General features: G+C 41.2%; 4 protein-coding genes and 1 pseudogene across 4 annotated transcripts; 2 read left to right on the top strand and 3 right to left on the bottom strand.

Moving 5' to 3' along the window:
• Positions 1 to 704: 704 nt before the first annotated feature.
• Positions 705 to 6011, top strand: ADT1 (arogenate dehydratase 1). The gene is made up of 12 exons (XM_016339757.3): positions 705 to 785; positions 862 to 1365; positions 2441 to 2508; positions 2590 to 2682; positions 2790 to 2990; positions 3141 to 3221; positions 3295 to 3390; positions 3934 to 4011; positions 4084 to 4173; positions 4252 to 4319; positions 4695 to 4776; positions 5550 to 6011. Exons 2-12 carry the CDS (start codon positions 1074 to 1076, stop codon positions 5604 to 5606), a joined length of 1206 nt encoding a protein of 401 aa, XP_016195243.1. The 5' UTR covers positions 705 to 785; positions 862 to 1073; the 3' UTR covers positions 5607 to 6011.
• Positions 6012 to 6307: 296 nt separating this feature from the next.
• Positions 6308 to 8377, bottom strand: LOC107636242 (lactoylglutathione lyase GLX1). The gene is made up of 7 exons (XM_016339768.3): positions 8029 to 8377; positions 7823 to 7947; positions 7679 to 7743; positions 7377 to 7589; positions 7242 to 7289; positions 6739 to 6999; positions 6308 to 6581 (listed from the first exon to the last, which is right to left on the bottom strand). The coding sequence occupies exons 1-7, from the start codon at positions 8115 to 8117 to the stop codon at positions 6540 to 6542; spliced, it is 843 nt and encodes a 280-aa protein (XP_016195254.1). The 5' UTR covers positions 8118 to 8377; the 3' UTR covers positions 6308 to 6539.
• Positions 8378 to 11983: 3606 nt separating this feature from the next.
• Positions 11984 to 12848, bottom strand: LOC148578639 (uncharacterized; annotated as a pseudogene).
• Positions 12849 to 19916: 7068 nt separating this feature from the next.
• On the bottom strand, positions 19917 to 22330 carry LOC107612815 (uncharacterized). Its single transcript, XM_088503135.1, has 4 exons — positions 22268 to 22330; positions 21742 to 21956; positions 21105 to 21420; positions 19917 to 20945 (listed from the first exon to the last, which is right to left on the bottom strand). Exons 1-4 carry the CDS (start codon positions 22328 to 22330, stop codon positions 19917 to 19919), a joined length of 1623 nt encoding a protein of 540 aa, XP_088359261.1.
• Positions 22331 to 24057: 1727 nt separating this feature from the next.
• LOC107636252 (5'-adenylylsulfate reductase 3, chloroplastic) lies at positions 24058 to 26595 on the top strand. The gene is made up of 5 exons (XM_016339776.3): positions 24058 to 24457; positions 24542 to 24700; positions 24800 to 24923; positions 25104 to 25905; positions 26025 to 26595. Exons 1-5 carry the CDS (start codon positions 24370 to 24372, stop codon positions 26253 to 26255), a joined length of 1404 nt encoding a protein of 467 aa, XP_016195262.1. The 5' UTR covers positions 24058 to 24369; the 3' UTR covers positions 26256 to 26595.
• Positions 26596 to 27885: the final 1290 nt, after the last annotated feature.

The raw sequence follows: 27885 nt of genomic DNA, 5'->3' as shown, positions 1-27885 counted from the left end.
CATTCTAGGAATAAAATCTGTATGTCAAACTCTTTTTTTAATCTCTACTATATGTAGTAAATATTATTATTGTTAGATGGCAGTCTAATCTTATATACATTTTTAAGTTTTTCAGTTATATATTCATTATTCTGTTTTCTTCTTAATTTATGCATACTATAGTTACAGTTAAAATAATATATAGTATCTAAGAAGAAAATTAAGTTAAAGCAACATGTTATTTTGCCTCTACCTAATTTCAGTAATTTGACTCCCCTCTTGGATCCAAATACTACCTTATATACAATTATTATTGAATTGAAAATTTAAAGACAGTTATTATTATTATAATGAAAAGAAGAAAAACTTAAATAAAATTTTAATCTACGATATATTAATCTTTATTTGGTAGGATAAAATATATCGTGAAAAATTAAAATAAAAAAAAAATATTATTCTAAGAATTTTTGTTTAACTTTTTTAATACATTAAAAAAGTCAAAAAAATTTTATTATTGTCTAATTAAAAAGTATTCTTAAAAGTTAAAACACATTGTAGCAAAATCTAGTTAAGTATTCTTTATTTTTTGTTAACACAAAGACTCAATAAATGGCAGACATAGGTGTTAATGAGTTATAGTTCAAATGACATAGTTTTTCAATTGTGCGTTCGAATCTTCTTATCTTTAGTAAAAAAAAAATGGCAGACATGCGTTCCTGTTAATACAATCGTAAGACTTGACTAGAAAATGTGTGTGTAGGTGGTCACCGTTTAGCTCACCTACCTGTTTCAATTTCTTTCTCTTGGTAAATTCCTGTGTTTCTCAGACTCTACCATTCTTCATTGTTGAATTAACTAACATTCACATTCTTCAATCCACAGAACAGAACTTGTGATATCTCTTCATACATTGCCGGGTTGAGGTCATAGTTTTGTGTGGGGTCCAGAGGCGCCAACCATCATCAACAATGTATTTGATGCTGTGAATCACCAAAACTCACCAACCCCCTCAACACACCATTCTGATTCTGATGGGTCCTCTTCCTCTCTCTATCTCTGTCTCCTGACCCTCCAAGCTTTCTTCTTTCATTTTGATGGCTCTTAAGGCCTCTGCTTCCATCTGTCCTTCTTCTTCTTCTTATCCTCAATTGGGTTCTCATGATTCCAATTGTGGCCTTACTGGGGGCCTGAATTTAAGGTATGACCTTGACAAGTGCTGCAATTGGAAATGTTGTTGTACTAGTTTGGGTCTTGTGGCTCAGAGAGCTCTAACTCCTGTTGAAGATGAAAAGCCAACTGTGCCCTTGGTTGACTCATCTCTTGCTGCTGATGCTTCTCACTACAATGACTCTAAGGCCTTTCACAAGGATGTAAACCTCCTTCCTAGTGAGTTTCAAGTTTTTAACTTTTTGTCTCCCTCTTTATCAAGTTTGTCTTTTTGTCTTTTAATATAATTCTTTTGTTCTGCCACCATTGAGTTGTAACTGTAATCAAATTGTGATTATTGGCTGCTATGTCTTAATTTGGGGTAATGGCTTGAAAGATTACTTTGTTTCTCATAGAATTGTCTTGCTTGTTAACCATATGATACCAGCATTGAGCAAAGTTTTCTATTTTATGTTTATTATGATCACAAATTAGGCTCCAATATTTTATTTCAATATACTTGAGACCCCCAATTTATGTTGGATGCACAGTTGCACATGATTGTTGTAATGTCTCTTGTTTCTGTTAATGGATTTGGTGTTTCTTGAAGAGCTTATTGTAATTTCCTACTATGCTACTCGCAGTTGAATGATATTCATATGCTATTGAATTATTCTTTGTTAAAATTTGTAGAGAGCTTAAGAGGTATGGTAGGTAGAGAGGTAATTGGACAAGAGATGACATGCCATATTATGAACTTTTCAGTTTACTTTATCCCCCCCAAGGCATCTCTCTCAGCTGCATTTCTGTTTTTGATGCTCTCTTCCCTTCAAACACATGGTGTTTTGGTGCAAGTCTGACATTTGTGATTGAACATTATGTACAAAAGGGATAAATTAAGTGTGTCATAGAATTCCAAAGTTTCTTGGTGGTTAACCATGATCATTTCATCTAGTGTCATTTTGGTGAGTAATAGAGGACTTATGCTGACAATCTAACATATTGACTCAGCATAATGGTACGAAGAATAAATATTTTTAATATGATATATAATAAATAGTTAAGTATAACTTTGATCTTGCTTTCTACAGTAGAGTAATTAAGCATAAATTTGATGCTTTTAATTATAACATTGTATCCTATCTGTTAAAAAACACTTTAAACCATGCACTCATCGTTATATGCATATGCATGTACAGGTAAACACAACTTCATAGTATAATGGATGCAACTATTGTTTTTATCCTATCAGTAAAATCTTCTTTCCTGTCTTACTCTTACTTTCAGCATAGTTATATCACTTTCTTTATTGCAGGGCCATTGACAGCAATTGATGTTTCTTCTTCTCCAAGAGATGGATCAAAGGTGCGAGTGGCTTATCAGGTATAATTCTGTATAGCTTATTTTCAAGTAAAATGTTCATGTCAACATTAAATTTGTTAACCTGTTAATTGCTTGATACAGGGTCTTCCAGGAGCATATAGTGAGGACGCAGCATTGAAAGCATATCCAAAATGTGAGACTGTGCCATGTGACGAATTTGAAGCTGCATTCAAGGTTCTATTTCTTGTTTTATTATGTCTTCTCTCTCTAGCCCCACATTTGATGTATTAACTTTTAACCGCTGCAAAGCTGCATTGATATATTTGTGTTCTTCTCTGTAGGCAGTTGAATTGTGGCTGGTGGATAAAGCTGTTCTACCCATCGAAAATTCTGTTGGTGGAAGCATCCACCGTAATTATGACCTACTTCTTCGTCATAGGCTGCATATTGTTGGGGAGGTGCAGTTGCAAGTTAGCCACTGCCTCTTAGGATTGCCTGGTGTAAGAAAGGAGGAGCTCAAAGCTGTTGTGAGTCATCCTCAGGTTGGCTATATTACATAAGGTTCTTTTTTATCTTTAAGATCAAATGGAGTTTATGCACTAGGTCACCTATTCCGAGAACAGAATGGAGTACGCATGGTCATGCTTTAAGCAGCCAGACAGTTTATCTTAGAGAAATAATTTTATGTGCAGGCTCTAGCACAATGTGAGAATATGCTTAATGATTTAGGTGTCGTTAAAATTGGTTCGCCTGATACTGCAGCTGCAGCCAAGGTATATTGTAAAATTTCCTTGGTCAATGATCATTTATAGTACCATGTCCTAACAAGTAGGATCTTGTGGACAGACAGTGGCCTTGGATTGTGTAAGAGATACTGGAGCTATTGCAAGTTGCCGAGCTGCAAAGATATATGGCCTTGATGTGCTTGCAGAAGGAATTCAGGTAGGACTTCGTGAAATATTTAGCACAGAAAACATGAGGCCTCAGCTTTTTGCTTTCTTAAATCACATGGTTCTTATTGCATGGAATTTGATTCAAAGGTTATTTTCACTATGGTTAGGAGTAGCTTTTCCTATCTGAGCTGAGATTGGACAATGTTTATTTACTGTTTTATCAGTATTACTTTGTACTAATATTTAAAAATGACAGATAATCATTTCCCTTTGATTGATGTATAGGACTTGAACCATTTTTTCTGATAATTGATAGTGTTCCAAGAATAAAATTAATAAGGCAGCAGTTTGCTTCGTGATAGCAGTTAAAGTGTTGACAAAAGGAACTATAACTCGGTCACAAAATTGCTTAATTATTACAGTGTTCATTAAGGGATACTTTAAAATGATTTCTTATGGTCACTCCTTACTTTTTATCTCTTATTGCAAAGCATATTTTGTTGTAACCACAAGAAAGGAGAAAAAAAAATGTCTGTTGTTACTATCAAATGAAGAGTTTTAGGTTGAGCTGATTCATTTGCCATCTTGATAGGATGATGATGTAAATATTACTCGTTTCTTGATCCTTGCAAGGGATCCTATAATCCCAGGAACTGACAGGCCCTACAAGGTAAAAATAGTTTATCTTTTTATAGTTATTTAGTTATAAATTTTGCTGATATATTCGTGAGTTTTGTCTCAGACTAGCATTGTGTTCAGTCTCGAAGAAGGCCCTGGTGTACTTTTCAAAGCCTTGGCAGTTTTTTCTATGAGGAATATTAATTTGTCAAAGGTGAACTATATTAACTGATTTTTGAAAATCTGAAATTAAGACACAGCCATTGATCTTATTTCTCTGTTCCAAATTCAGATAGAGAGTCGCCCACTAAAGCAGCGTCCACTTCGGGTTGTTGATGATTCAAATGAAGGGAGTGCTAAGTGAGTAGTGGATTTTGTTTCCTAACTGATGTTTGATGTAGTATAATTCAGTATGTAAACTTTTAAGTTTAGATGCAAATTGACCAGTAGTGCATACATATCTTGCCAACATTATGAAGATAGTGGGAGTATGTGAATGATATGCAAAAACCTCTTTGTCAGTCCAAATCACTAAATTATCAAATATGGTATAGCTTTATTCTGAAATGCCTATTTCCCTAGTCATTGATTAAAAAAATTGAAAAGAAGATGTTTAGAGATTGATGTTTAGTTATTTAGTTTTATTTTGTGGTTACAATATTATGATTCTGGTAATACAAATATCTTGTAAAACTAGGCATAACAGTTTTTTTATTTTTACTTTTTTTACCCCAGGTACTTTGACTACCTCTTCTACATTGATTTTGAAGCTTCGATGGCAGACCCTCGATCACAATATGCCTTAGGACATTTGCAGGTATCTTAACAACTCAAGTTGTGTTCCTTGCCAAATTAATTTTCTCTCCAATTCTCAATAGGGGTATATATATATTCAATTATTGATAATGAATAAGTTAACAAGAAATGCAAATTTTTCAAACAGTATATTGATTAGATGTCAAGTGAAAGAAAAGAAATAATAAATAAATGAATGTCACACTTCAGTAGTTAAGTAAAATACCTATGATAATTATTTTTGCTAACAAATTATCACTATCTATTACTCTTAGATATATGAATAGACATCTTTGTCATTTTTAATTGCAAATTCCCAAAAAGAGTGATGTATATATTTCCTTAGGGAGCAATGTGTAGTAGAAAAATCACCATCATATATATCCTTCCACCAAAGAATCACTATCACACATCCGCAATTGGTCATAGTTTATTAATTTCTTGACTTGCCCGATCCAACAGCAAATACTACAACGCTGCTACTTGCTAGTTGCTAGGAAAGCTCCATCTATTGGCCCTTCATTTTGGTTAGGTAGCATATCAGTTTGACAAATTTACACTGCTAACTTCGACTCTCTTTCCACATCAAATTGCATGAATGATACATTGTTAAAATTCCTACTGCTACACTGCATCCATGCTTGATTACAAAACTTGTATTTCCACCTGTCCTCACTATGCCTTGGCAAAAGGTAGAATATTGACATGTTTTCTGTGTTGACTTTATCTATCTTCAAAGATAACTTTCAAAAGGAAACTCAAGTTGTCAGTAACATCATCTTTTTTTTTCCCCAGGAATTTGCAAGATTTCTTCGTGTTCTTGGTTGTTATCCAATGGATACAGTTTTATAGAATCATAAGTGGCTTAAATAGGAGCAACTGTGCATGCTGTACATTTCAGAGTGTCATTGATCTTGGCATAAGCGGCTACTGGCAGAGTTAGTTTCATCTTGAATCAGAGAGACATGGGGAGAAAGTATCCATCATTTAAGAGCATTTCCACTAGCAAAATTCTTTTTTCATCTCCCAAGGAGGTGCTTTGGGGTATCATAAAGCGAGTTTTCAAGAGCAGATTGGACAAGGCATCTTGAAAGATCAAAGTTTGTCACCTTTAACACCTAACTCCTCAAACCCTCTTTTTCATTTACTTTTTTTTTTGGATCCCTTTATATTATTTTATATTATAGGATATTAATAGCGAACATCATGATGGCAAATAAATGAATGGCCAAGCCGCCCCCAAGATTTTCTTCTTCCTTTGCTTCTTTGGTTAGATTTAAGCCTTGAACCAGCAATTATATATACATTTTATTTTATTGCTTATATGATGACAATAAAATTTGAACCTAAAATTCCATACTCGTTGACTAAACGTACACCATCTTGGTGTCAAAAGTTGAATAGTTTACTTAAAAAGAAAAACGCATCAGGTTAGTGGAACTCTTTCCAGCTTGATTGAGAGTTGATCTAAATCATGCTATGGAGAATCCCATTGAGAGCTATTTGGAATTTTCATTACCAATGTTTTACAAGTCTTGAACAGAAGCAAAGGATTTTGATTTTCATATCAGATTGGGACCATTTGATTATAATCATAAATAGCTTGGAAATATTGATATCAATGTTCTTTTTGGGTCAATTATTACAGAACAAGCTAAATAGCAAGCATACTAAAGAGTGAAGACAAGACAAGTACACTGATACACACGATGTTCACTGATCAATACTAAAAACTTATTCATACAAAAAGCACAAGGAGTTCTCATTTGGACTAAAGCACGATCTTCAGTTCAGTTCCTTCAGGAAATCTTCATTGTCAACCAAGACCTACAAAATTTCATTCAAAATGAATCATAATGGAAGCAAATACAGAACAAGAAAATGTGGACAGCAAAGAAGAACCTCACTTCTTTGATCACATGTTAAGGAAGAGAGCATATTACAGCCGAACTCAATCTAAGGCAAATAAAAAACATGAACTTACAGTTTTCCATCCATCAGGATCCAAGAAAGAAGTAATTTTCGTGTTAATGCCGGGAATTGGACCCGGTGGCCGAGTAATCTTGCCTCCAAGCTCTTGTGCAATGGCGCTAACAACTTCCGCGCTCTTGTATACATCATCGGTACCAATAGCAATCTGTGCATAAGCATTTCCCTTAGAGTGTTCAGTGACACCATAGTTGTATGTCAACTCCAACACAGTTGTTTCGTGCTCCTCTGCATACCCAAGAAGTGCTGCAGTGTACTGTAGTGACATTACACAATACATCACTCAACTAGAGACTTTAAGTTGCTTAGACTTGAAGCTACGATGAATGTTATCTTCGTATGAAGTTGATAGTTGACAACTATTATATAAGAGTTTAGTCAAATATATCAAATCATGTAACGAATCTTAATATTAATTTCACATAAAAACAACTATATGAATCTCCAGTTTCCACACATCATTGCTATATCAATTCCAAGAACAAGAAGCGCCCTCACCTTGTACTCAGGCTTGTCAACCTTCCTCAACAACTTAAGACCCACAGCCTGCACCAATAATAAGCATTTTGGTTAATACTGAATGCATATTGTTATTATTATTATTATTATCACATACAGCATTTTGACTAATACCTTTTCATAAAACTGAATTGAGCGCTCTAAGTCACCAACACGAAGCATTATTTGGCAAAAAGGGTCATGGATGGTAGGTCTTTGGATGAGACCAAAAGTGTAACCGTCAGGATCTTTAACAAAGGCGATGACCGTGGTTCCTCCCTGAACCGGACCAGGCTCCCTTGTGATGTTTCCACCCTTGGACCGGATGTGTTCAGCCAATTTGTATACCTACAAAATTGAACACAAATGTGGCAATGTGACTCATTCTCTTCACATCACAATGAAGAAATCAGTTGAAGATTTGGCTGGTAACTTACATCTTGTGTTGCAATAGCAAAATGTCCAAAGCCATCTCCAATGTCATATGAACTCACTCCATAATCTGAGAATAAACGATTTTAAAACAAGGTACATAGAATGAGAGAACACAAGCTAGAAAAGGAAAAGATAGAATAGCATACTATATGTTAACTCCACAACAAAATGAGATTCTTCAGGGCCAAATCCGAGAAAAGCATTGGCGTATTTCTCCTCTGGAACATCCCTTTGCCTCAAAAGCTTCATTCCAAAGCATTCAGTATAAAACCTGAAAGACGGTGAAGAAATCTCATTCATCATTGCACTGTGACTAAGCAAGTTACATTACATATCAGAATAAAGAACCTACTTGATGGTGCGATCAAGATCACCAACACGGTAAACCACATGAAGTAAGCGGCGCTTATCTTGCTTCGGCCATTCCAACAAATCAGCCATATCAATTCAATTCAGCTTCTGTGCAGGACAAGCTAACCAGTGAGAGTGAGTGAGAGTGAAACTATACTATACTGGTCAATGGAAAGACCCTGTTGTTATTTTTATCTTCATAATTTCACTGAATTAATGCAACGACACTTGGCAATCCATGATTTGCTAATTCGTACGTACAATTTTAGCCAAGAATTCATCCGTTGAATGTTATGGACACCCTTGGCCTTGCACATCCTTTTCAATCGCATTCAATTTTTTTTGTACACGTGAATGACATGATGCTTATATATATATATATATATATTTTCTATACAATTAATATTGCTAGATTGAACTTAAACTTTTTGAAAAGTTAGTTGCTAAGAATACATTAGATGCAAATTAAAAACTTATGAAACAATTAAAATAAAATAAAATTTAAGAATATTTTAAAATTTTTGACAAATTTTAAAAATAAAAAATATACTTTATTTAAAAAAATATTAGAGGAACAATATTTTTTAGTAATGTTAAATATAGGGCAAAAAACTAGAATAAACCAAGAGAAGTTGCAAATTACCTAAATGAGCCAAAGTGAAATTCGTTTCTGCAATGAGCCAAACCCTATATTTATATAATTCGAACCAGTGTGGTTCGAACTCTATTCATGAGTAATTCGAACCAGGGTGGTTCGAATTATTAAGAGAGAAATTCATTCAAGTAAATCGAACCAGGGTGGTTCGAATTACTTGGGAGGAAAACGTAGCACATAGTTCGAACCAAGCTGGTTCGAATTATATGGGGAGAAGCTGCATCAAGTAATTCGAACCAGGCTGGTTCGAATTACACAAACTGAATTCGAACCAGTCCAGTTCGATTTAGTGGTAGACAGTGCAGTATATATATGGTTCTAAACGTGAGTTGCCCTCATAGAGGGTGTAATATGGCTAGTGAGGAGAGTTTTGTGGTTTTGGTTCACCATAGAGGATCCATTAAGAGGAAAACTCGCTCCGGTGTGAAGTTCACAGATAAGGATCCTCTCTGTATTGTCGTGAAACCAACGACGAGCTATGATGATCTTGTTAGATCTGTGCTGATGAAACTTGGTCTGGAAGGTGCGAAGCGAGTGAAGAAGTTTTTCTATCGCATTCCAATCACTGTCTTGCAGGATACGGTGAAGTATGATTGCTTCACGATTGGTAGTGATGTGGACCTGCAAGTCATGTTTCTATGTCGGAGGCAGTTTCCCGAGGTTAGGACATCAGAGTTGTTGGCAAAGTTGGTTGATGTGGTATCCAGCTCAGGGGGTTCGAACCGGAATGCCACCACTGAAGCAGCGGCAGCCGGTTCGAGTTCCAGGCCTGCCATTGCTTCTTCGTCCGTCCCTGTGTACGAGCCAGCGGTCGAACCAGTCGCTTCCCTGTCTTTTGTTGTTGATCTGAATGATGGAGTAGGCGACGTGGTAGGATCAGTTGATATTCTGCCGAACGCTTTACAGGGAGTTCCACCGGTTAGCGTCGGTGACGGAGTGTTGGGTGATGTAGAGGAGAACGACGTCGAGCCGGATATGATTGAGGATGACAGCGGCGACGAGGTTGGAGCGACTGAGCCTGCATTGGTAGTCAGTGGTTCTAGTTCTGGCACACAGCAGTATCCACCACATTTTTCCTCTTTGGACCTAGATGCCATGAGGCAAGAGGGTGTTTCAGGGCACTCTGTTGGATTCGGAGCTAGAGATGCTGAAGGGACTGCTGGTTTGACAGAGTTCCAGGTTGGTCAGCAATTTCAGGATAAAGACGAGGCCCTGTTAAGTGTGAAGACTTACAGCATCCGGCGAGGGGTACAGTACAAGGTTGTGGAGTCTGATCATCGCCGTTATGTGGGCAAGTGTTCTGAGTTTGGGAATGGGTGCACCTGGTTGATTCGACTGAGTCTGCGGAAGCGCAAGGGCATTTGGGAGGTCAAGCGGTACAATGGACCTCACACTTGTCTTGCGACCTCCATCTCGAGTGACCACAGGAGCTTGGATTATCATGTGATTTCCGCGTTCGTTATGCCAATGGTTAGGGCTGATGCATCCGTCAGCATCAAGGTGCTTCTAAATGCCACGGCAGCACACTTCGGGTTTAGGCCGACTTACAGGAGGGTCTGGATGGCGAAGCAGAAGGCAATTGCCCTCGTATACGGTGACTGGGATGAGTCATACAATGAGCTTCCCAGGTGGGTTTTGGGAGTCCAGTTGACGATGCCGGGTACTGTTGCAATCCTACGGACGAGTCCCGTTCGAGTTAGTGGACAAGTAGACGAGTCTCAAGCTTTTTTCCATAGACTTTTCTGGACGTTTCCACCGCTCATCCAGGCATTTTGCCATTGCAAGCCCTTAGTTAGCATTGATGGGACCCATCTTTATGGGAAGTATGGGGGTACTTTGCTCATCGCGATTGCACAGGACGGGAACTCCAACATTCTACCCATTGCATTCGCACTAGTAGAAGGTGAGAATGCAGAGTCTTGGTCATTCTTTCTCTCCCACCTTAGACAGCACGTGACACCGCAGCCCGGTCTTCTGGTTATATCGGACAGGCATAACGGCATAAAGGCTGCGCTTGAGGCTCCGGACGGAGGTTGATTACCTCCATCTGCATACCGTGCATTCTGCATTCGACACGTAGCGGCTAATTTTGCCCTTACCTTCAAGGGCAAGGATGCACGTAGGCTTCTAGTGAATGCCGCATATGCGAAGACCGAGGTTGAGTTTGATTACTGGTTTGATATTCTTCGGTCTGAAGACCCGGCAATGTGTGAGTGGGCGAACCGGATTGATTATTCCTTATGGACTCAGCATCGTGACGAGGGACGGAGATTCGGTCACATGATGACGAATATCTCGGAGTGTGTGAACTCAATCCTAAAGGGTGTCAGAAACCTCCCTGTATGCTCTTTGGTGAAGGCAACATATGGAAGGCTTGCAGAACTCTTTGTTCGCAAGGGTAGAGAGGCTGAGGCCCAGATGGGAACCGGACAGCAATTCAGTCAGTACTTGGTGAAGTGTATAGAGGCCAACTTGAAGAATTCGCGGTGCTTCACGGTGACTTTGTATGACCGGGATAACTCCGAGTTCACCGTAGCCGAGACCACTCCGACGGGCTCTTTCTCATTGGGTACCTACAGAGTATCGCTTGCGTCCCGGACCTATGACTGCGGGTACTTCCAGGCACTTCATTTCCCGTGCCAGCACGCACTTGCATGCTGTGCCTACTCACGGGTTACCTGGTCCTCTTATGTTCACAGCGTGTATCAGATTAGTTCAGTGTTCCGTGTGTACCAGATGGGATTCACACCGCCGATACCGGAGGGATTCTGGCCACCTTACGACGGGCCAACCGTGATCCCGGATCCTGCCAAGAGGCGTGCGAGAGAGGGTCGTCCGAGATCCACCAGGATACGGACGAATATGGACGAGGCAGATCCGAATCGGCCAAAGAGGTGTGGCCTTTGTCGCCAACCCGGACACACCCGCAGGAGTTGCCCACAGCTTGGAGGACCGTCTCACACGGGGGGCCAGTAGTAGCGATCTTGTTATTGTTAGTGTTTATTGATTTTATTTTTCCTGTTACTTGTTATGTAAGATGACTTATGTAATTTGTTTATCTTTTTACCTTCTAGTAATGAAAAAGTTGCATCTGAATTTGAATATAATTAGAAATCCCATGACTGCAAAAGTTGATAACTAAAGTGTTATATGATTCAATGATAATACATAGTCACTAATCCACTAGGTAAATACCATATTTTTAAGTACAATAAGATGAGGACACAACAAGGAAAAATAGCTCTAAAGTGACAACAGTAGTCCACATCGGTCTGGTACATGAGTGAACCCTAACGTCCAAAATACATGAAATGTAAATCATCTAAACAAGTGGGAGCCTGTCCCACAACGACGGGGAACCCGTGGCCTCTGACCTCTGCGGATAAACGGCTCCTCATCCTCTATCTCATCTGCGTCCTCATGCGGGGCAGGCTGTGCGGGTGGCGTAAAATGGAGTGGTGCGGCAGACGGCCCCCGGCGACAGACTGTGATGCAGCGGTGTAAGCGGAATGTGGGGTACCTCCCAAAGCAAACTGGTCACCAACAGGTGTCGTAGCAGGCTCGTTCAGATCAACATCTAAGGGTGCCTGCGTTCCAGGGGTCTGAGGACGCCTCCTGCCCGGCTCGTCCTCCTGCATGATAGCCGAAATCTCCGCTAGAAACCGTGGACTGCCGAAGTCCGCATCAAGCGTATCTGCCCCAAGGAAGTCCTGCCACTGTGATCCGGGAATAACCCATGGAGTACCGTCCTGCTGAGGCTGGTTGTCGGTGGGTACTCCAACAAAGTAATGTCCAAAAGGACCGGACCCAAGTCCAGCGTCACTAGGCTCAGCCCCGTCACCCATCCCGGAGCCATACCACTCACCTCCGTGAACCCCATCCTGGGTACTACCACCAGCAACTGAAGCCGCCCCTGCACCATCCCCGCCCTCAGGCCCATGCTGATCATCGTCATCGTCCTCAGGGTCAGGTGCAGCGGCATGAACCGCAGCACGCCCTCTACCTCTGCCAGGATGATGTCGTCGTCGACCCCTAGCGAGGCCGGCCTCGTTGCCAGCCTCCATAGCACGCTCAAGCCACCCCCAGTCACGCTGGCTACGACGTGTGCCCACGCGAGCTCTCCTATCAACCCGCCTCCTGTCCGGCACGTCGTCAGGCCGATCCATCTCAGGTACTCGCCCAGCTCCCCGCTGTGAGGCCTCAACAGGAATAGCAACAGCTCTCGGATCGCTCAACTGCGGATCCGGAGACAAAAACCTCTTCCCGTGCTGACTCCACCAATCCAAGAACTGATGCGACGGACCAGGGTCAGCAACAACATCGAATCTCATCACGCTCTCCGTACAGTCGTCCCAATACTGACGCCACTTCTGCAAATGGGACGGGAACCATCGATCGCCGCCTCTGCCGTCCTTCGACATCAGAAAGTCGATGTTCAGGGCGGCCTGTGGACGGGGCTGCACCCCTCCAAACTGCGGAAGAACCCTGTCTACCTGATGCCACTCTATGACGGCAAAGTAGATAAGCGATGTAACAGACCGCCACAGCACCATATGCCGAGGCTCCAAAACCTCGAGATGCACGACCTGAAGTACGTCAGGGCTACTGTACGGCATCCAGATAAACTGCACCCAGAACGATACAATGTCAGGGCAACTCGTGATCCCAACTCGTAAATCGTGGTTAAATAAAAAAACTTATTAAGTAACATACTGACCTCTCTATCCTGCAACCGGTCTATCAGAGCCTCCACGTCTGAACTCTAGGACCCTTCTCGCTACTGGAAGGGATGTAACCTGATCACCTGCAACATGCACATGTGTTACCGCTACTTATATGTGTGCTTAGGGTATCCAATACATTATGAATGAACACGCGGTTATGTGTAGTAAATTGAAATAGACAAAGATTAGTAAAGTATCTCGAGGCCAATGGCCAGCTGAACGTCTCAAATCCTGCAGGCCTAAACCGAGGAAATCGCCAGAAAATCCATGACTGAAGTAGCTGAAGTGGGCCCGCTAGCTTGATAACATTTCTGTTCGCCACACGGCACATGCACCGGTACAACCATGCCAGTGCTGCAGAACCCCAGCTGTAGGTCCCCATCTCCTCCAGCCTAGCTACAAACGGAAGCCATCTGATGTGAACGCGGTTGCCCGACTTGTCCGCAAAAAGCTGCGTGCCCAACAACATCATGATGTACGCACGGGCATAATGACGCACAGTATCCTCAGTAGCTCCCTCCGGGCACTCACCAAACGTCTCCTGAAACCAGCTGCAGTTGACCGCGTACTTCTGAACCTGGCTAGGAGGAGGTACCACTCCAAGCAACTCCTCGAACCAAACCCAGGCTGGACGGCCACCATTGATGTATACATGGAACTCTGATAGGCAGCCGCTGACGTAACGCCCGTCCACTGGCAAACCCAGCTGGTATGCCACGTCCTGCAGTGTGATAGTGCACTCTCCGAATGGCATATGAAACGTGTGCGTCTCCGGACGCCATCGCTCAACAAACGCACTGACAAGGGCCTCGTCCAACCGGAACCATCTATCATTCAGCCTTGTAAGATGGTAAAGACCAGCCATCTGCAGGTACGGAACGTATCTGTCATCCAGGACCATGCCCTGCTGCCGCCGCATGCTCCTGATGCATCGCTGAGGCTGCGGAAGAAATGAACCGCATTATTAGAACCAACTTAATTACCGGTGACAAACATAATCAACACGATAATCCTTAAACCAAAAAATCTTACTATGCATAGCCGCTTAAAAATCCAATAACGAGAACCATTTGCATAAGAAACTTAAATTAGAAACCACCATAGCCTACTGACATCAAAGATCTAACATTATAAAACCACAACTAAACCGCTTACATAAACCACTAACATAAACCACTAACGTAAACCGTTAACGTAAACCGCTTACATAAACTACATACATAAACCACTAAGATAAACCACTAACATAAACCACTAAGATAAACCACTAACAAAAACCACTAACATAAACCATTAACAGAAATCACTAACATAAACCGCTAAAATAAACCACCAACTAAACCAACATCTAACCCGCATGCCAAACCACTAACTCACATGTACCGGTAAAATAAAGTTATTTCCGTACTAACCTCTTCGTTGATGACCCCAGCTATATGGGCGACTCCGTCCAAGCGATATAACCGTGCCGGATCGTCCCCCATGAGCAGAGTATTCCGTTCAGGTCTTTCTCGGAGAGAATCTGGGTCGTTTTCTCTGAGATTTGGTGGGGCAGGGGAAGATGAGAATGGTTCGAATGAGACTGATTCGAACTTCTTATATAGCCCAATCACTAGTAATTCGAACCAGGGTGGTTCGAATTACTAACAACCTAGCTTAAGCGTAATTCGAACCAGGGTGGTTCGAATTACATGAAGACCTCATTTACCCATAATTCGAACTGGAGTGGTTCGAATTACTTGCATACCTAGTTCGAACTAGTCTGGTTTGATTTACTTTCAATTTTTTCTTTAAAGTTCGAACTGCTATGGTTCGATTTATTTGAAGATGAAGTTCGAACTAGCCTGGTTCGAATTACATAAAAATATGATCTGGCTCATTGCTGTATCGATTTTCATTTTGGCTCATATAGGTAAATTTGGATTCATGTTGGCTTATTATAGTATTTTGCCCTTAAATATAACTAGTTCAACACCTTATTTCCTATTCATTTTCAGTAAATAGATTCAACCAGGAGCTTTGTGTGGACAAGGGGCCATGGCCCCAAAGTTTTTGTAAAAGTATTAGTAATTCTACTTTTAAAAAAATAAAATTAGCTTATTTGATTAAATTGATATACTTTCAATTTATGTATGTGAGTTTTATGTTCATCTTTACTATTTTTTCAAACTTTTTATCCTATCTTATTTGATATAACAAATAGCAAATCTTTAAATCAACAAGTGACATATCTTTAAATCAACGTTACAAATTAAATATCATTACAGAATTAATACTAAATTATATTTAGCTTCTTATATAGTTTCATGCATTATTTTATTTTTAGAGTAATAAAAATTATAATATAACTACTAGTAATATCAATTATTAATAAAAAGTTATTATTTTATTTTTAAATTAATTTTACAAATTTAATGTCATTATTGTATAACCCTGTTTACATTAATAAATTTTAATATTTTTATTTTATTAGAAATTTAAGACTTTGTTTTGTTTATTTAATTTGTAATAAAAATAATAATAAAAATAATTAATCTTGAGACTTTTAAGAGATAAATATTATCAAAAGTAAAATTAATTTTTTAAAATATTAAAAATAATTTATAAGTTATAATTGATTTTATATAATTTAAATAAAAAATCAATTTTTTAAAAAGAAAAATAAAAAAAATTAGTTTACTAAATAAAAATAGATTTTTATGTGCAAAACTATTTTTTTTTAGGGTAAAAAACGGTTATAAGCCAAGGGGAGATGATATTTACCCAAATTAGCCAAATGAGATTCTCGTTCAGGTATCAACCAAAGCGAAATATTATGTAATTCGAATCAATAAAATTCGAACTACACTTCAACGTAATTCGAATCGACCTATGTCGAATCATTCATGGCATTGCTTGTAAGTAATTCGAATCAAGTTCCATCAAATTACAATAGCATAGTTTGAATTATATCAATTCGAATTACTAGCAACACGTGACACATAGGGAGTTCGAATCATATTGATTCGAATTACTCCTTTTTCATTTCATGTGGTAATTCGAAATAAGTTGATTCGAATTACAAGAGTTTCGCCTATATAAGGAGTTCGAACCAAGGTCATTCGAATCAATTTTGTATTCTCATACCCCACCAAATTCCAGAGAAAACGACCAAGAATCGGGCCGACAAAGACTCGAGCGGCATATTCAGGCGATGGGGGACGATCCGGGGAGGCTGTATCGTTTGGATGGAGTTGCTCATATCGCCGGGGTGATCAACGACGATGTTAGTGGTTTTTGATAGTGGTTTTTGATAATGCTTTATGATAGTGGGTTATGATAGTGGCTTATGTTAGTGGTTTATGATAGTGGTTTATGATAGTGGTTTATGATAGCGTTTTTGATAGTGGTTTATGATTGTGGTTTTTGATAGTGGTTTATGATAGTGGTTTATGTTTATGTTAGTGGGTTTTGATAGTGGTTTATGTTAGTGTTAGTGGTTTATGAAAGCAGTTTTGTCGATGGTTTATTTTAGCGGTTTATTTAAGCGGTTTAGGGTGGTGGTATCGGAGGTGGTTAACTTAGTGGTTTTGCATGTGGTTTTGTCTAGTGGATATGCATGTGCTTTATGCTAGTGGTTTTTTGGATGTGGTTTTATGATGCGGTTTTGCTAGTGGTTTACTACATTTTGCTTTTGCGTGGAAGTTTTAGAAGCGGTCTATGTTTGCCGTTTCAGTATGCATTTTTGCTAGTGGTTTACCATATGTTCTATTTCATGTGTTATCTGTTGGTTCTTTCTGTCGTAAATTTTATATGTGAGTAGTTTTGTAATTCGTTCTAATTATGGGGTCCATGTAATGCGCAGCCACGACATTGCATATCGAGCATGCGGTGGCAGCAGGGGATGCGACTTGATGAGAGGTACGTTTCGTACTTGCAGATGGTCAGATTATACCATTTTGCGAGACTGAACAACAGATGGTTCCGATTAGACGAGCCCCTTGTGAGTGCATTCGTCGAGCGGTGGCGTCCAGAGACGCACACGTTCCACATGCCGTTCGGAGAGTGCACGATCACACTTCAGGATGTCGCGTACCAGTTGGGGTTGCCTGTGGACGGACATTACGTTAGTTGTTGCCTGACAGACTTCCACCTATACATACAGGGTGGCCGGCCAGCTTAGCAGTGGTTCCAGGAGTTGCTCGGTGTGTTACCTCCGGCGAACCAGATTCAAAAGTTCGCAGTGAACTGCACCTGGTTCCAGGAGACATTTGGCGAGTGTCCCGAGGGGGGGGATGAGGAGACAGTGAGGCGCTTTAATCGTGCCTATATCATGATGTTGTTGAGCACCCAACTGTTTGCCGACAAGTCCGGCAATCATATTCACATCAGATGGCTACCGTTCGTGGCTAGGCTTGAGGAGATGGGCGGCTACAGCTGGGGGTCGGCGACACTAGCATGGTTGTACCGGTGCATGTGCCGAGTGGCCAACAGACATGTCGTGAAGTTAGCTGGGCCGTTACAGTTACTTCAGTTCTGGATCTTTTGGCGGTTTCCGAGATTTAGGCCTGCTGGGTATGATGCGTTTAGCTGGCCACTGGCCTCGAGGTATCACGATCGCAGTCTACTTTGCATCTTTATTTTATTTATTTCCAGTTTCGCCTTTAATTTTATACGGTTTCAAATCGTTCATGAATGTGCTACCATATTGACATCGTGTGCAGGTGGTCAGGTTACAATCCTGGCGTTAGCGAGAAGGGACCTCGGGTGCAAATGACTCAACTGAGGATCGACATGTTACAGGCTAGGGATGTGAGTACGATAACCCTCTATGTGTAGTTAGTGCTTTTTTCAATATATATGGTCTAACGATTTGGTCTAACGAATTTGAGCTGATTTTTTCAGTTCATATGGATGCCCTATAGCACACCTGACGTCCTTCAGGTGGTCCATCCAGAGGTGTTGGAGCCTCGTCATACGATGTTATGGCGGTGTGTGACGTCACTTATATATTTTGCGGTAGTTGAGTGGCATCAGGTTGATAGGGTGTTACTGCAGTTCGGAGGCGTACAGGCCCACCCACAGCCCGCCTTGAACATCGACTTCTTGATGTCGAAGGACGGTAGAGGCGGTGATCGTTGGTTCCCGTCCCACTTGCAGCACTGGCATCTTCATTGGGAGACACGTGCAGATCACGTTCTACGGTTCGACGTTGTTGATGACCCGGGACCCTCCCATGACTTCCTGGACTGGTGGCATCAGCACGGAAAGAGGTTCTTGTCACCTGAGATGTACTTGGGGGACCCGAGAGCCATTCCTATTCCGCTTGAGGTGACGCAGAGGGGTGCCGGACGAGTACCTGATATGGACCGAGTTGACGACGTTCCTGATAGGCGTCGAGTTGAGAGGAGAGCTCGAGTCGGGACACGACGGAGCCAGCGTGAGTGGAGGTGGCTGGACCAGGCTATGGAGGAGGGAGACGATACATGTAGGGGACTTGGTCGACGACGAGGGCGTGGCGGCAAGAGGAGAGGAGCTGCTGCTAGGCAAGATCACGCCGATCGTGGTGAGGATACCGCTGGAGAACGAGCTGCAGTGGGAGGTGTTAGGCCTGATCATGGCGGGCATGGTGGCGAGTGGTATGGGTCTGGTATGGGAGATCCTTCCAGCCATGGTGAAGCTGGACTTGGATCAGGGCCGCTCGGAGATTACTTCGTTGGTGTTCCCGTTGACGACCAGACACTGCAGAAGAGTACGCCATGGGTGAGTCCTGGATCCATGTTTTCAGACTTTCTTGCCGGTGATGGGATTGATGCGGATTTCGGTGGATCACATTTCCTTGATGAGATCAGCATCATCATGCAGGAGGATGAGGTTGCCCGTCGACGGGGTCAGACGTCGGGGACACAGGCACCGCTAGATGTTGATCTAAATGAGCCCCCATCCGTGGCTCCTGTTCAGACTTTCGCTTTGGGTGGGACCCCACCATCTGCACATACTGCTGGGCCACATTCAATTGTCGGTCCGTCTTCATCCCGACCCGTACATGTCCAGCCCAGGACGCCTGCACAGCCACCCTCAGAGGACGAGGAAGATGAGATCGAGGATGAGGAGCCGCTTATCCGGAGAAGTCATAGGACACGGGTTCCACGTCGTTGCTTCACGGGGTCGCACCTATTCAGATGATATGTGTATCTTGTTTTATGTTATTTCATTATCAGTGTTGTATGTTATATATTTTCGTTTATGTATTCCATTATCAGTGTTGTTTCGTTGCCACCCTTAGTTTATCAGTTCATGTATGAGTGCGTTTCGTTTTGCATTATTTTGGATCAGTCACAATGAAAACATGTGTACTTTGCTTAATTAACTTATTTCATCGACTAGTAAGACATGTAAAATACTTTCCTTTTATGGTAACAATTTTTCATAACTGAACACCGAGTACTGAGCAAACCTACGACATCGTTGTCTAAAAAAAAAGTACAGAAGAACAAACCAATACAACTAAGAACACAACACCACATATTCCTATTCATTTCTCCCTGTATGGCTGGACCCTCCAGCCTGTGGGCAACTCCGACGAGTGTGTCCGGGTTGCCGACACAGGCCACATCTCTTAGGCCAGTTCGGATCTGCCTCATCCATATTGGTTCGTATCTGAGTGGACCTGAGACGACCCTCCCTTGCACGCCTCTTGTTAGGGTCCGGTATCACGGTCGGCCCGTCATATGGTGGCCAGAAACCCTCTGGAATGGGAGGTGTGAATCCCATCCGATAGACACTGAAGACCGAACTAAGACGATACACCTGGTGCACGTATGGCTGCCAAGTAACCCGTGAGTAGGCACAGCATGCCAACGCGTGCGGACACGGGAAATGAAGTGCCTGAAAGTATCCACAGTCACATGTCTGAGAACTAAGTGAGACCCTGTAGCTACCCAGTGAGAACGAACCAGTCGGAGTTGTCTCTGTCACGGTGTACTCCGAGTTATCCCTGTCGTATACAGTAACGGTGAAGCACCTCGCCGTCTTCAAATTGGCCTCGATACACTTCACCAGGTATTGACTAAATTGTTGTCTGGTGCCTAGCTGGGCCTCGGCCTCTCTCCCCTTGCGGACAAATAGTTCGGCCAGCCTTCCGTATGTGGCCTTCACTAGCAAGCACACAGGGAGGTTCCTGACTCCCTTGAGGATTGAGTTCACACACTCGGGGATATTGGTCGTCATGTGCCCGAATCTGCGCCCCTCATCACAATACTGTGTCCACAATGAATACTCAATTCGGTTCGCCCAGTCACACATCGCCGGATTTTCAGAGCGCAGAATGTCAAACCAGTAATCGAACTCGACCTCGGTCTTCGCATATGCGGCGTTCACAAGAAGCCTCCGAGCGTCTTTGCCCTTGAAGGTGAGGGCGAAGTTTGCTGCTACGTGTCGAATGCAGAATGCCCAGTATGAAGCTGGAGGTTGCCACCCCCCGTTGGGAGCCTCAAGCGCGGCCTTGATGCCGTTATGCCTGTTAGAGATAACCAGCAGACCCGGCTGCGGTGTCACGTGCTGAAGCAGGTGGGAGAGAAAGAAGGACCACGACTCAGCATTCTCACCCTCGACTAGTGCGAATGCAACAGGGGGTATGTTGGAGTTCCCGTCCTGTGCAATCGCGACAAGTAACGTTCCCCCTTACTTGCCATATAGATGGGTGCCGTCGATACTCACCAACAGCTTGCAATGACGGAATGCCTCTACACAAGGTGGGAACGTCCAGAACAGCCTGTGAAAATAAGCTTGAGACTCATCCAGCTGTCCCCCAACTCGAACAGGGTTAGTCCTAAGGACTGTAACAGTTCCAGGCATGGTCAGCTGGACTCCTAACACCCACTTCGGGAGCTCGTTGTATGACTCATCCCAGTCACCATAGATGATGGCAACAGCCTTCTGCTTGGCCAGCCAGACCCTCCTGTACGTCGGCCTGAACCCAAAGTGTGCGGCCGTGGCATTTAGGAGCACCTTGATGTTAACAGATGCATCCGCCCTAACCATTGGCATAATGAAGGTCGCTATCACATGATAATCCAAATTCCTGTGGTCGCTGGAGATGGAGGTTGCGAGACACGTATGCGGTCCATTGTACCGTTTGACTTTCCAAATCCCCTTGCACTGCCGGAGACTCAGCCGAATCAACCATGTGCACCAATTACCAAACTCAGAACACTTGCCCATGTACCGGCGATAGTCAGACTCCACTACCTTGTACTGTACCCCTCGGCGGATGCTGTAAGTCTTCACACTCAATAGGGCCTCATCTTTATCCTGAAATTGCTGACCAACCTGGAACTCTGTCAGACCAGCAGACCCTTCCGCATCTCTAGCGCCAAATCCAGCAGGCTGGCCAGGAAGAGCCTCCTGCCTCATGGCATCCAGGTCCAATGCTGAAAAATGTGGAGGGTACTGCCGTGTGCCAGAGCTAGAACCACCTGCAGCCCCTCCCGGGTCACTCGTTCTGATATCATCGCCACTGTCATCAGCAATCATATCTGGCTCAACATCATCGTCCTCTGGATCATCAAACTATCCGTCACCAACACCAGCCGATGTGGCACAGTCTACCGAGGTCGGAAGATATCCCCAGTTCCAACCTCGTCGCCAACACTGCCGTTGAAATCAACAGCGAACGAAGGGGATGCGATAGGATGGATGTGTGGCTCGTACGCAGGAACAGAGGAAGAAGCAACGACAGGTCTCGAGCTAGAACCGGCCACCGTGACTAAAGTGTTGGTATTCCGGTTCGAACCCCCCGAGCTGGATACCACATCTACCAACTTTGCCAACAGCTCTAGTGTCCTCATCTCGGGAAACTACCGGCGACAATGAAACATGACCTGCAAGTCCTCATCACTGCCAATCGTGAAACAATCGTACTTCACGGTATCTTGGAGCACCATGGTTGGAATGCGATAGAAAAACTTCTTAACCCTTTTTACACCTTCCAGACCAAGTTTCAGCAGTACTGACCTAACAATGTCATCATAGCTCGTCGTAGGCCTCACGATGATACAGAGAGGATCCTTATCGGTGAACTTCACACCGGACCGAGTTTTTCTCTTAATCGATCCTCTGTGGTGAACCAACAACACAAAACTGTCCTCACTAGCCATCTGGAATCCCTCTATTGAGAGCAACTGACGTTCACCTCATATATATACCGGTCTGGTTCACACTAATTCGAATCATCATCATTCGCACTATATATATGTAATTCGAATCAACTCAGTTCAAATTACCACATGAAACGAAAAAGGAGTAATTCGAATCAATATGATTCGAACTCCCTATGTGTCACGTGTTGCTAGTAATTCGAATTGATATAATTCGAACTATGCTATTGTAATTCGATGGAACTTGATTCGAATTACTTACAAGCAATGCCATGAATGATTCGACATAAGTCGATTCGAATTACGTTGAAGTGTAGTTCGAATTTTATTGATTCGAATTACATAATATTTCGCTTTGGTTAATACCTAAACGAAAATCTCATTTGGCTGATCTGGGTAAATATCATCTCCCCTTGGTTTATAACCGTTTTTTACCCTTTTTTTTTTTAGGTAAAAACTGATTTTTTTTTTAAATTGATTTTTTATTTAAAATCAAATTGACTTATTATCCTAAACAATTTTTTTTATTAATTAAAATCAGAATTATTTTTTGTTAATCTTAACCATATATAATCCTACATATTAATAATAAATTTAAAAATAAAATAATTATATTTATAAACTTTGTTTTAATATAAATATGATTATATAATTTTTATTAAGATTTCTGCCCCTCCAACAAATTTTTTCAAGTTCCCCCACTGGATTCAACCGTTTTAACATATGATGCGGGTTTAACAATGTATGAAATGAATGAAGACTTAGCTTTTTTTTTTCTTTTTTGGGTCATGACTCATGAGGACTTGGCTTGTTATAATGATAAATTGCTAACAGTATTGTAGGGTAGATCTCAAAAACACTTTAGTTGGTGTCTTGGTGACTCTTGTAGTCTTGTGTAAAGAAAATAAAGTTGCCTTTGTATTGTAGTAGGTCAGGGAACATTGCTGCTTTTTTATTTTTGTTGTTGCTTTGTGTTTGGACTGAAGTGTCTCAGAATATAAAGCAATGCTGATGTTTCTAGTTTGGGCTACCTTTTATACATTTTAAGCCCAATTGATAGATGTGGGTAGGATTTACGAACTGGGCTGAACAACAGCCGCATACAGCCCAATTGAGGAAATTCATTCCGTTGACCAAAAGCTCTGGCGTTTTGTAAGTGGTAAGCGTTCATGTCAGCACTCAGCACACCACACTAATATAATCAGTAGTTAATAATTAATTAAGGCCGGGTCGGCAACATTAATTTGAATTGCCAAAGCAACTTGCACGTATAATCCAATAGAAAGAAGCTTTTCTACAAAGGAAGAAAGAAAGAAACATCCGAAGACTTTGCTTTGACCTTCCATCCAACTTAGAATGTAATCATTTTCGTTTTGAAAGTGATTCACTTGAATAATAATAATAACAATAATATGGATTTTGCTATAGTAGTTATTAAGAATATAATATTAAGATTTTAAAAACATTTTTTATGTTTATGTAATTAATACTTAATAGGAGTATCTATCAAACACAGAATAAATAAACAAAAGAAGATCCTTGCGGAATCTGACGGAAGGGATGAGTCATGCAGCGCAATGGAGGGTGCATGACACGTGCGCAAAATGCCCAAAAAAGGGTCCAGGTTCAATGAACCTGAAAGGCCGCCACCCATTTCTAACATTGTTTCTATTCATTTATAAATACGGTAAAGACCAGCTAACGAACTTCCCAACACAACACAAAATTAAAACTAATCAAACGATTAAACGAAACCAATTGGATCAGAATAAGATATATCACTAATTACATTACATTCCATTCTCTAATCTCTAATCTCTAATCTAATGGCCCTCTCTCTTGCTGCTGCTCCTTCTTCTTGTTCTTCTTCCACTGCCATTTCTACTTGTTCCTTTCCATGCTCTGACTCCAAAGGTAATTCAATCTCTCAATTTAAATTTCTGTCTTTTTCTTTGTTTTTTCTTTTTCAAATTGAATTGAATTGAATTGTAAATTCAGCTCCGCAAATCGGTTCGATTAGGATTTTGGAGAGGCCTCAACCACGCCCCAATGGTGTTCTTAATTTGTCCCAAAAACAGAGATTGCTGAAACCCCTCAACGCTGAACCTAATCGCAATGACTCTATTGTCCCTCTCGCTGCAACTATCGTTGCTTCCGGTACCCGCCCTTGTTTCTAAATGATAAATTAATTTTTGTTTTCAGCTCCCCACTTATGTTGTTTATCATTGAATTTTTGCTTCCCCGTGAACTTTGCAGAGGTTACCCACACTGAAGAGGAGGATTATGAACGATTGGCATTCGACCTTGAGAATGCTTCTCCTCTTGAAATAATGGATAAAGCCCTCCAAAGATTTGGCAATGATATTGCTATTGCCTTCAGGTAAGCACTTTTTGTTCCCACAAATTATTTATTCGAATGGTCTTGTTATTGAATATAGCTTAATTTGTGTTGGACTTTGTAGTTCTTGTTCCTGAAAGTTGTAAATTTGTAATGCATAGTTTTAGATTCAAATATAATGGTGCTATCTAGGATTTTAATTCTGCGGCTTTGATCTTGCAGTGGTGCTGAAGATGTTGCTTTGATTGAGTATGCGCATTTGACGGGTCGACCCTTTAGGGTGTTCAGTCTTGACACTGGCAGACTCAACCCAGAAACTTACAGATTATTTGATGCTGTTGAGAAGCATTACGGAATCCACATCGAGTACATGTTCCCTGACGCAGTTGAGGTTCAGGCCCTGGTGAGAAGCAAGGGGCTCTTCTCATTCTATGAGGATGGGCATCAAGAGTGCTGCAGAGTGAGGAAGGTGAGGCCCTTAAGGAGGGCTCTCAAGGGCCTTAAAGCATGGATAACTGGGCAGAGAAAAGATCAGTCACCGGGTACTCGGTCTGAAATACCTGTTGTTCAGGTTGATCCTGTTTTCGAGGGATTGGATGGTGGAATTGGCAGCCTTGTAAAGTGGAACCCTGTTGCAAATGTCAAAGGGCATGACATATGGAACTTCCTTAGGACCATGAATGTGCCTGTTAATTCCTTGCATTCACAAGGGTATATTTCCATTGGCTGTGAGCCGTGCACAAGGGCAGTTTTACCCGGACAGCATGAAAGGGAGGGGAGGTGGTGGTGGGAGGATGCCAAAGCTAAAGAGTGTGGTCTTCACAAAGGAAATTTGAAACAGGATGATGCTGCCCAGCTTAATGGAGTTGCCAATGCAAATGACACTTCCACTGTTGTTGACATTTTCAACACCCCAAATGTGATCAACTTGAGCAGGACTGGAATTGAGAATTTGGCAAAAATGGAGATCCGTAAAGAGCCGTGGCTTCTTGTGCTTTATGCGCCATGGTGCCCCTTCTGCCAGGTAATCAAGAATTCCTCTTATTGAATATTGAATACTGTTACTGAAGATTATTTCTGTTTTGGCTTCTTTGGCTTTAACTTTTCATTGTATAACGGGATGTTTCTACCAAATTGCAACAGGCTATGGAGGAGTCTTATATTGATTTGGCAGAGAAATTATCAGGATCAGGGGTGAAGGTTGGAAAATTCAATGCAGATGGAGACCAGAAAGCATTTGCAAAGCGTGAACTGCAGTTAGGAAGCTTCCCTACAATATTATTTTTCCCCAAGTATTCATCTCGGCCAATAAAGTATACCTCGGAGAAAAGAGATGTTGATTCGTTGATGGCATTCGTCAATGCCTTGCGATGAGTGTTCATCAAGAAATTATTATTTGTCTTGGTTGTAATTCAACTTAGTTGTATAGGTTCAAAGTTCCTTCCTGAAATAAGATTATCATTCATTCTAAGATTCAGGTAATTCGTTGGAGTTGTAATGGCAAGCTTTGCTCTAGTTTAGCAGAATAAGATCCCCTCAGTTTTGAAAGTGTGATGTATTTGAATAGTTTTAGTTCTCAGTCAAAGTAAGGTGGTAGCAATATAATAGTCTTTTGTAGTGGAGTTATTGATTACTGGCTTGTTTAGGTAAAGTGATTTATAGGTATGCGTTGTACTCTCTAAACTAATAAAGTTTATTGAAATTTTTGACGGCACTATTATTGCTCTTAAATTTTCCGACATTATCTTTATAATAGCAACTAAATAAGTAATTTACTCAAACGAATGTTTATGACATTGCTATTGTGATGTGCCTTCCAATTTCTTTTTTCGCAATTCGAGGTGATAGTGTATTGAATTGGAAGTCCTTTTATAGCACAATCCACAAGGTATTTCATTTCATTAGACAAAGATCAAGATAGAGGAGATAATAAGCCAACTTTACAGCGGTCCATCGTCCACAACAAAATATTAAGAAAACAAACCAATAGTATTTGATTATCGTGACCCAAAAAATGGTATTAGATTGTGAGTTAAAAGACTAGTTTGCCCATATTATTTTATTTCTTGTGCTAGTTACTGACCACTTTTTGGTAGCGCATGTATCATATCCTGGATTTATAGACACACAAAATTAACATTACAGTGAATCGACCCAACCAACATTGATTGTGAGAGGGAAAGTTGCAGTTCTTTTCATCAAAGCTTATAAACCCAGATATTTGGACTTGTAGTTACATAAGAGTCTCAACTCTCTAGAAAGATGGCAACCTAAACTTGAAAAAAAATTGAGTTTTTTTCCTAAATTTTCCCTAAATTTGGACCCTTTCTAGTTTTTACAGTGCCAGCTAGAAGATTGCATCTGGCATTTCAGCAGTTCATAGTTGGATGCACAAATAGCAGTGTGGTGTCAGAAATACCATATGCACATCCTGTGTATGATGTTTCACGGTTTTGCTCACTTTCTCCAACTAACACTTGTTACCCACAGCCATTATTAGTCTCCCTTTGCGGTTTTACATCCAATTAGGACAAATCTGCTGCTCATGATGGATTAGCAAGGACAAGAAAATAATGCAGAATATCAAAATAACCAATGTTTTGAGTCTTGGCATTTCATGTCACTTATGGAGCGGGACCCAGACCCAGATCAGTGTTGGGTAATATAAAATTGATCCGACAAAGTGTTGCATTATATTTAGTTATTTACTTATTTACACGCTGTATATGCTACTGGTTTTACACATCGCTAGTGGAATCCACTTCTTTTGGCTCCTAGGATCCCATTATTTCAGATTTTATCGGAAACAGCTCATGACAATTTGTACTTCAATAGCAACCTTGACTTTCATCGTACTTAATGTAATTATTATGATATTCTAGCATTATGCTCCTTTTTGGTAGATGATAGATTTGAGGTGACAGTAGTAAAAATATGGATTAATTATAATTTTGATCCTTATGAATTAGTCTAAATATTGAAACCGTTCTTAATATTATTTTCT

This window comes from Arachis ipaensis, chromosome B1 (genome assembly GCF_059453495.1).
Source record: "Arachis ipaensis isolate K30076 ecotype BB chromosome B1, ASM5945349v1, whole genome shotgun sequence".
Taxonomy (NCBI): Eukaryota; Viridiplantae; Streptophyta; class Magnoliopsida; order Fabales; family Fabaceae; genus Arachis; species Arachis ipaensis.
The sequence above is the reverse complement of the archived record's forward strand: the minus strand, read 5'-3'. Positions and strand labels throughout refer to the sequence as shown.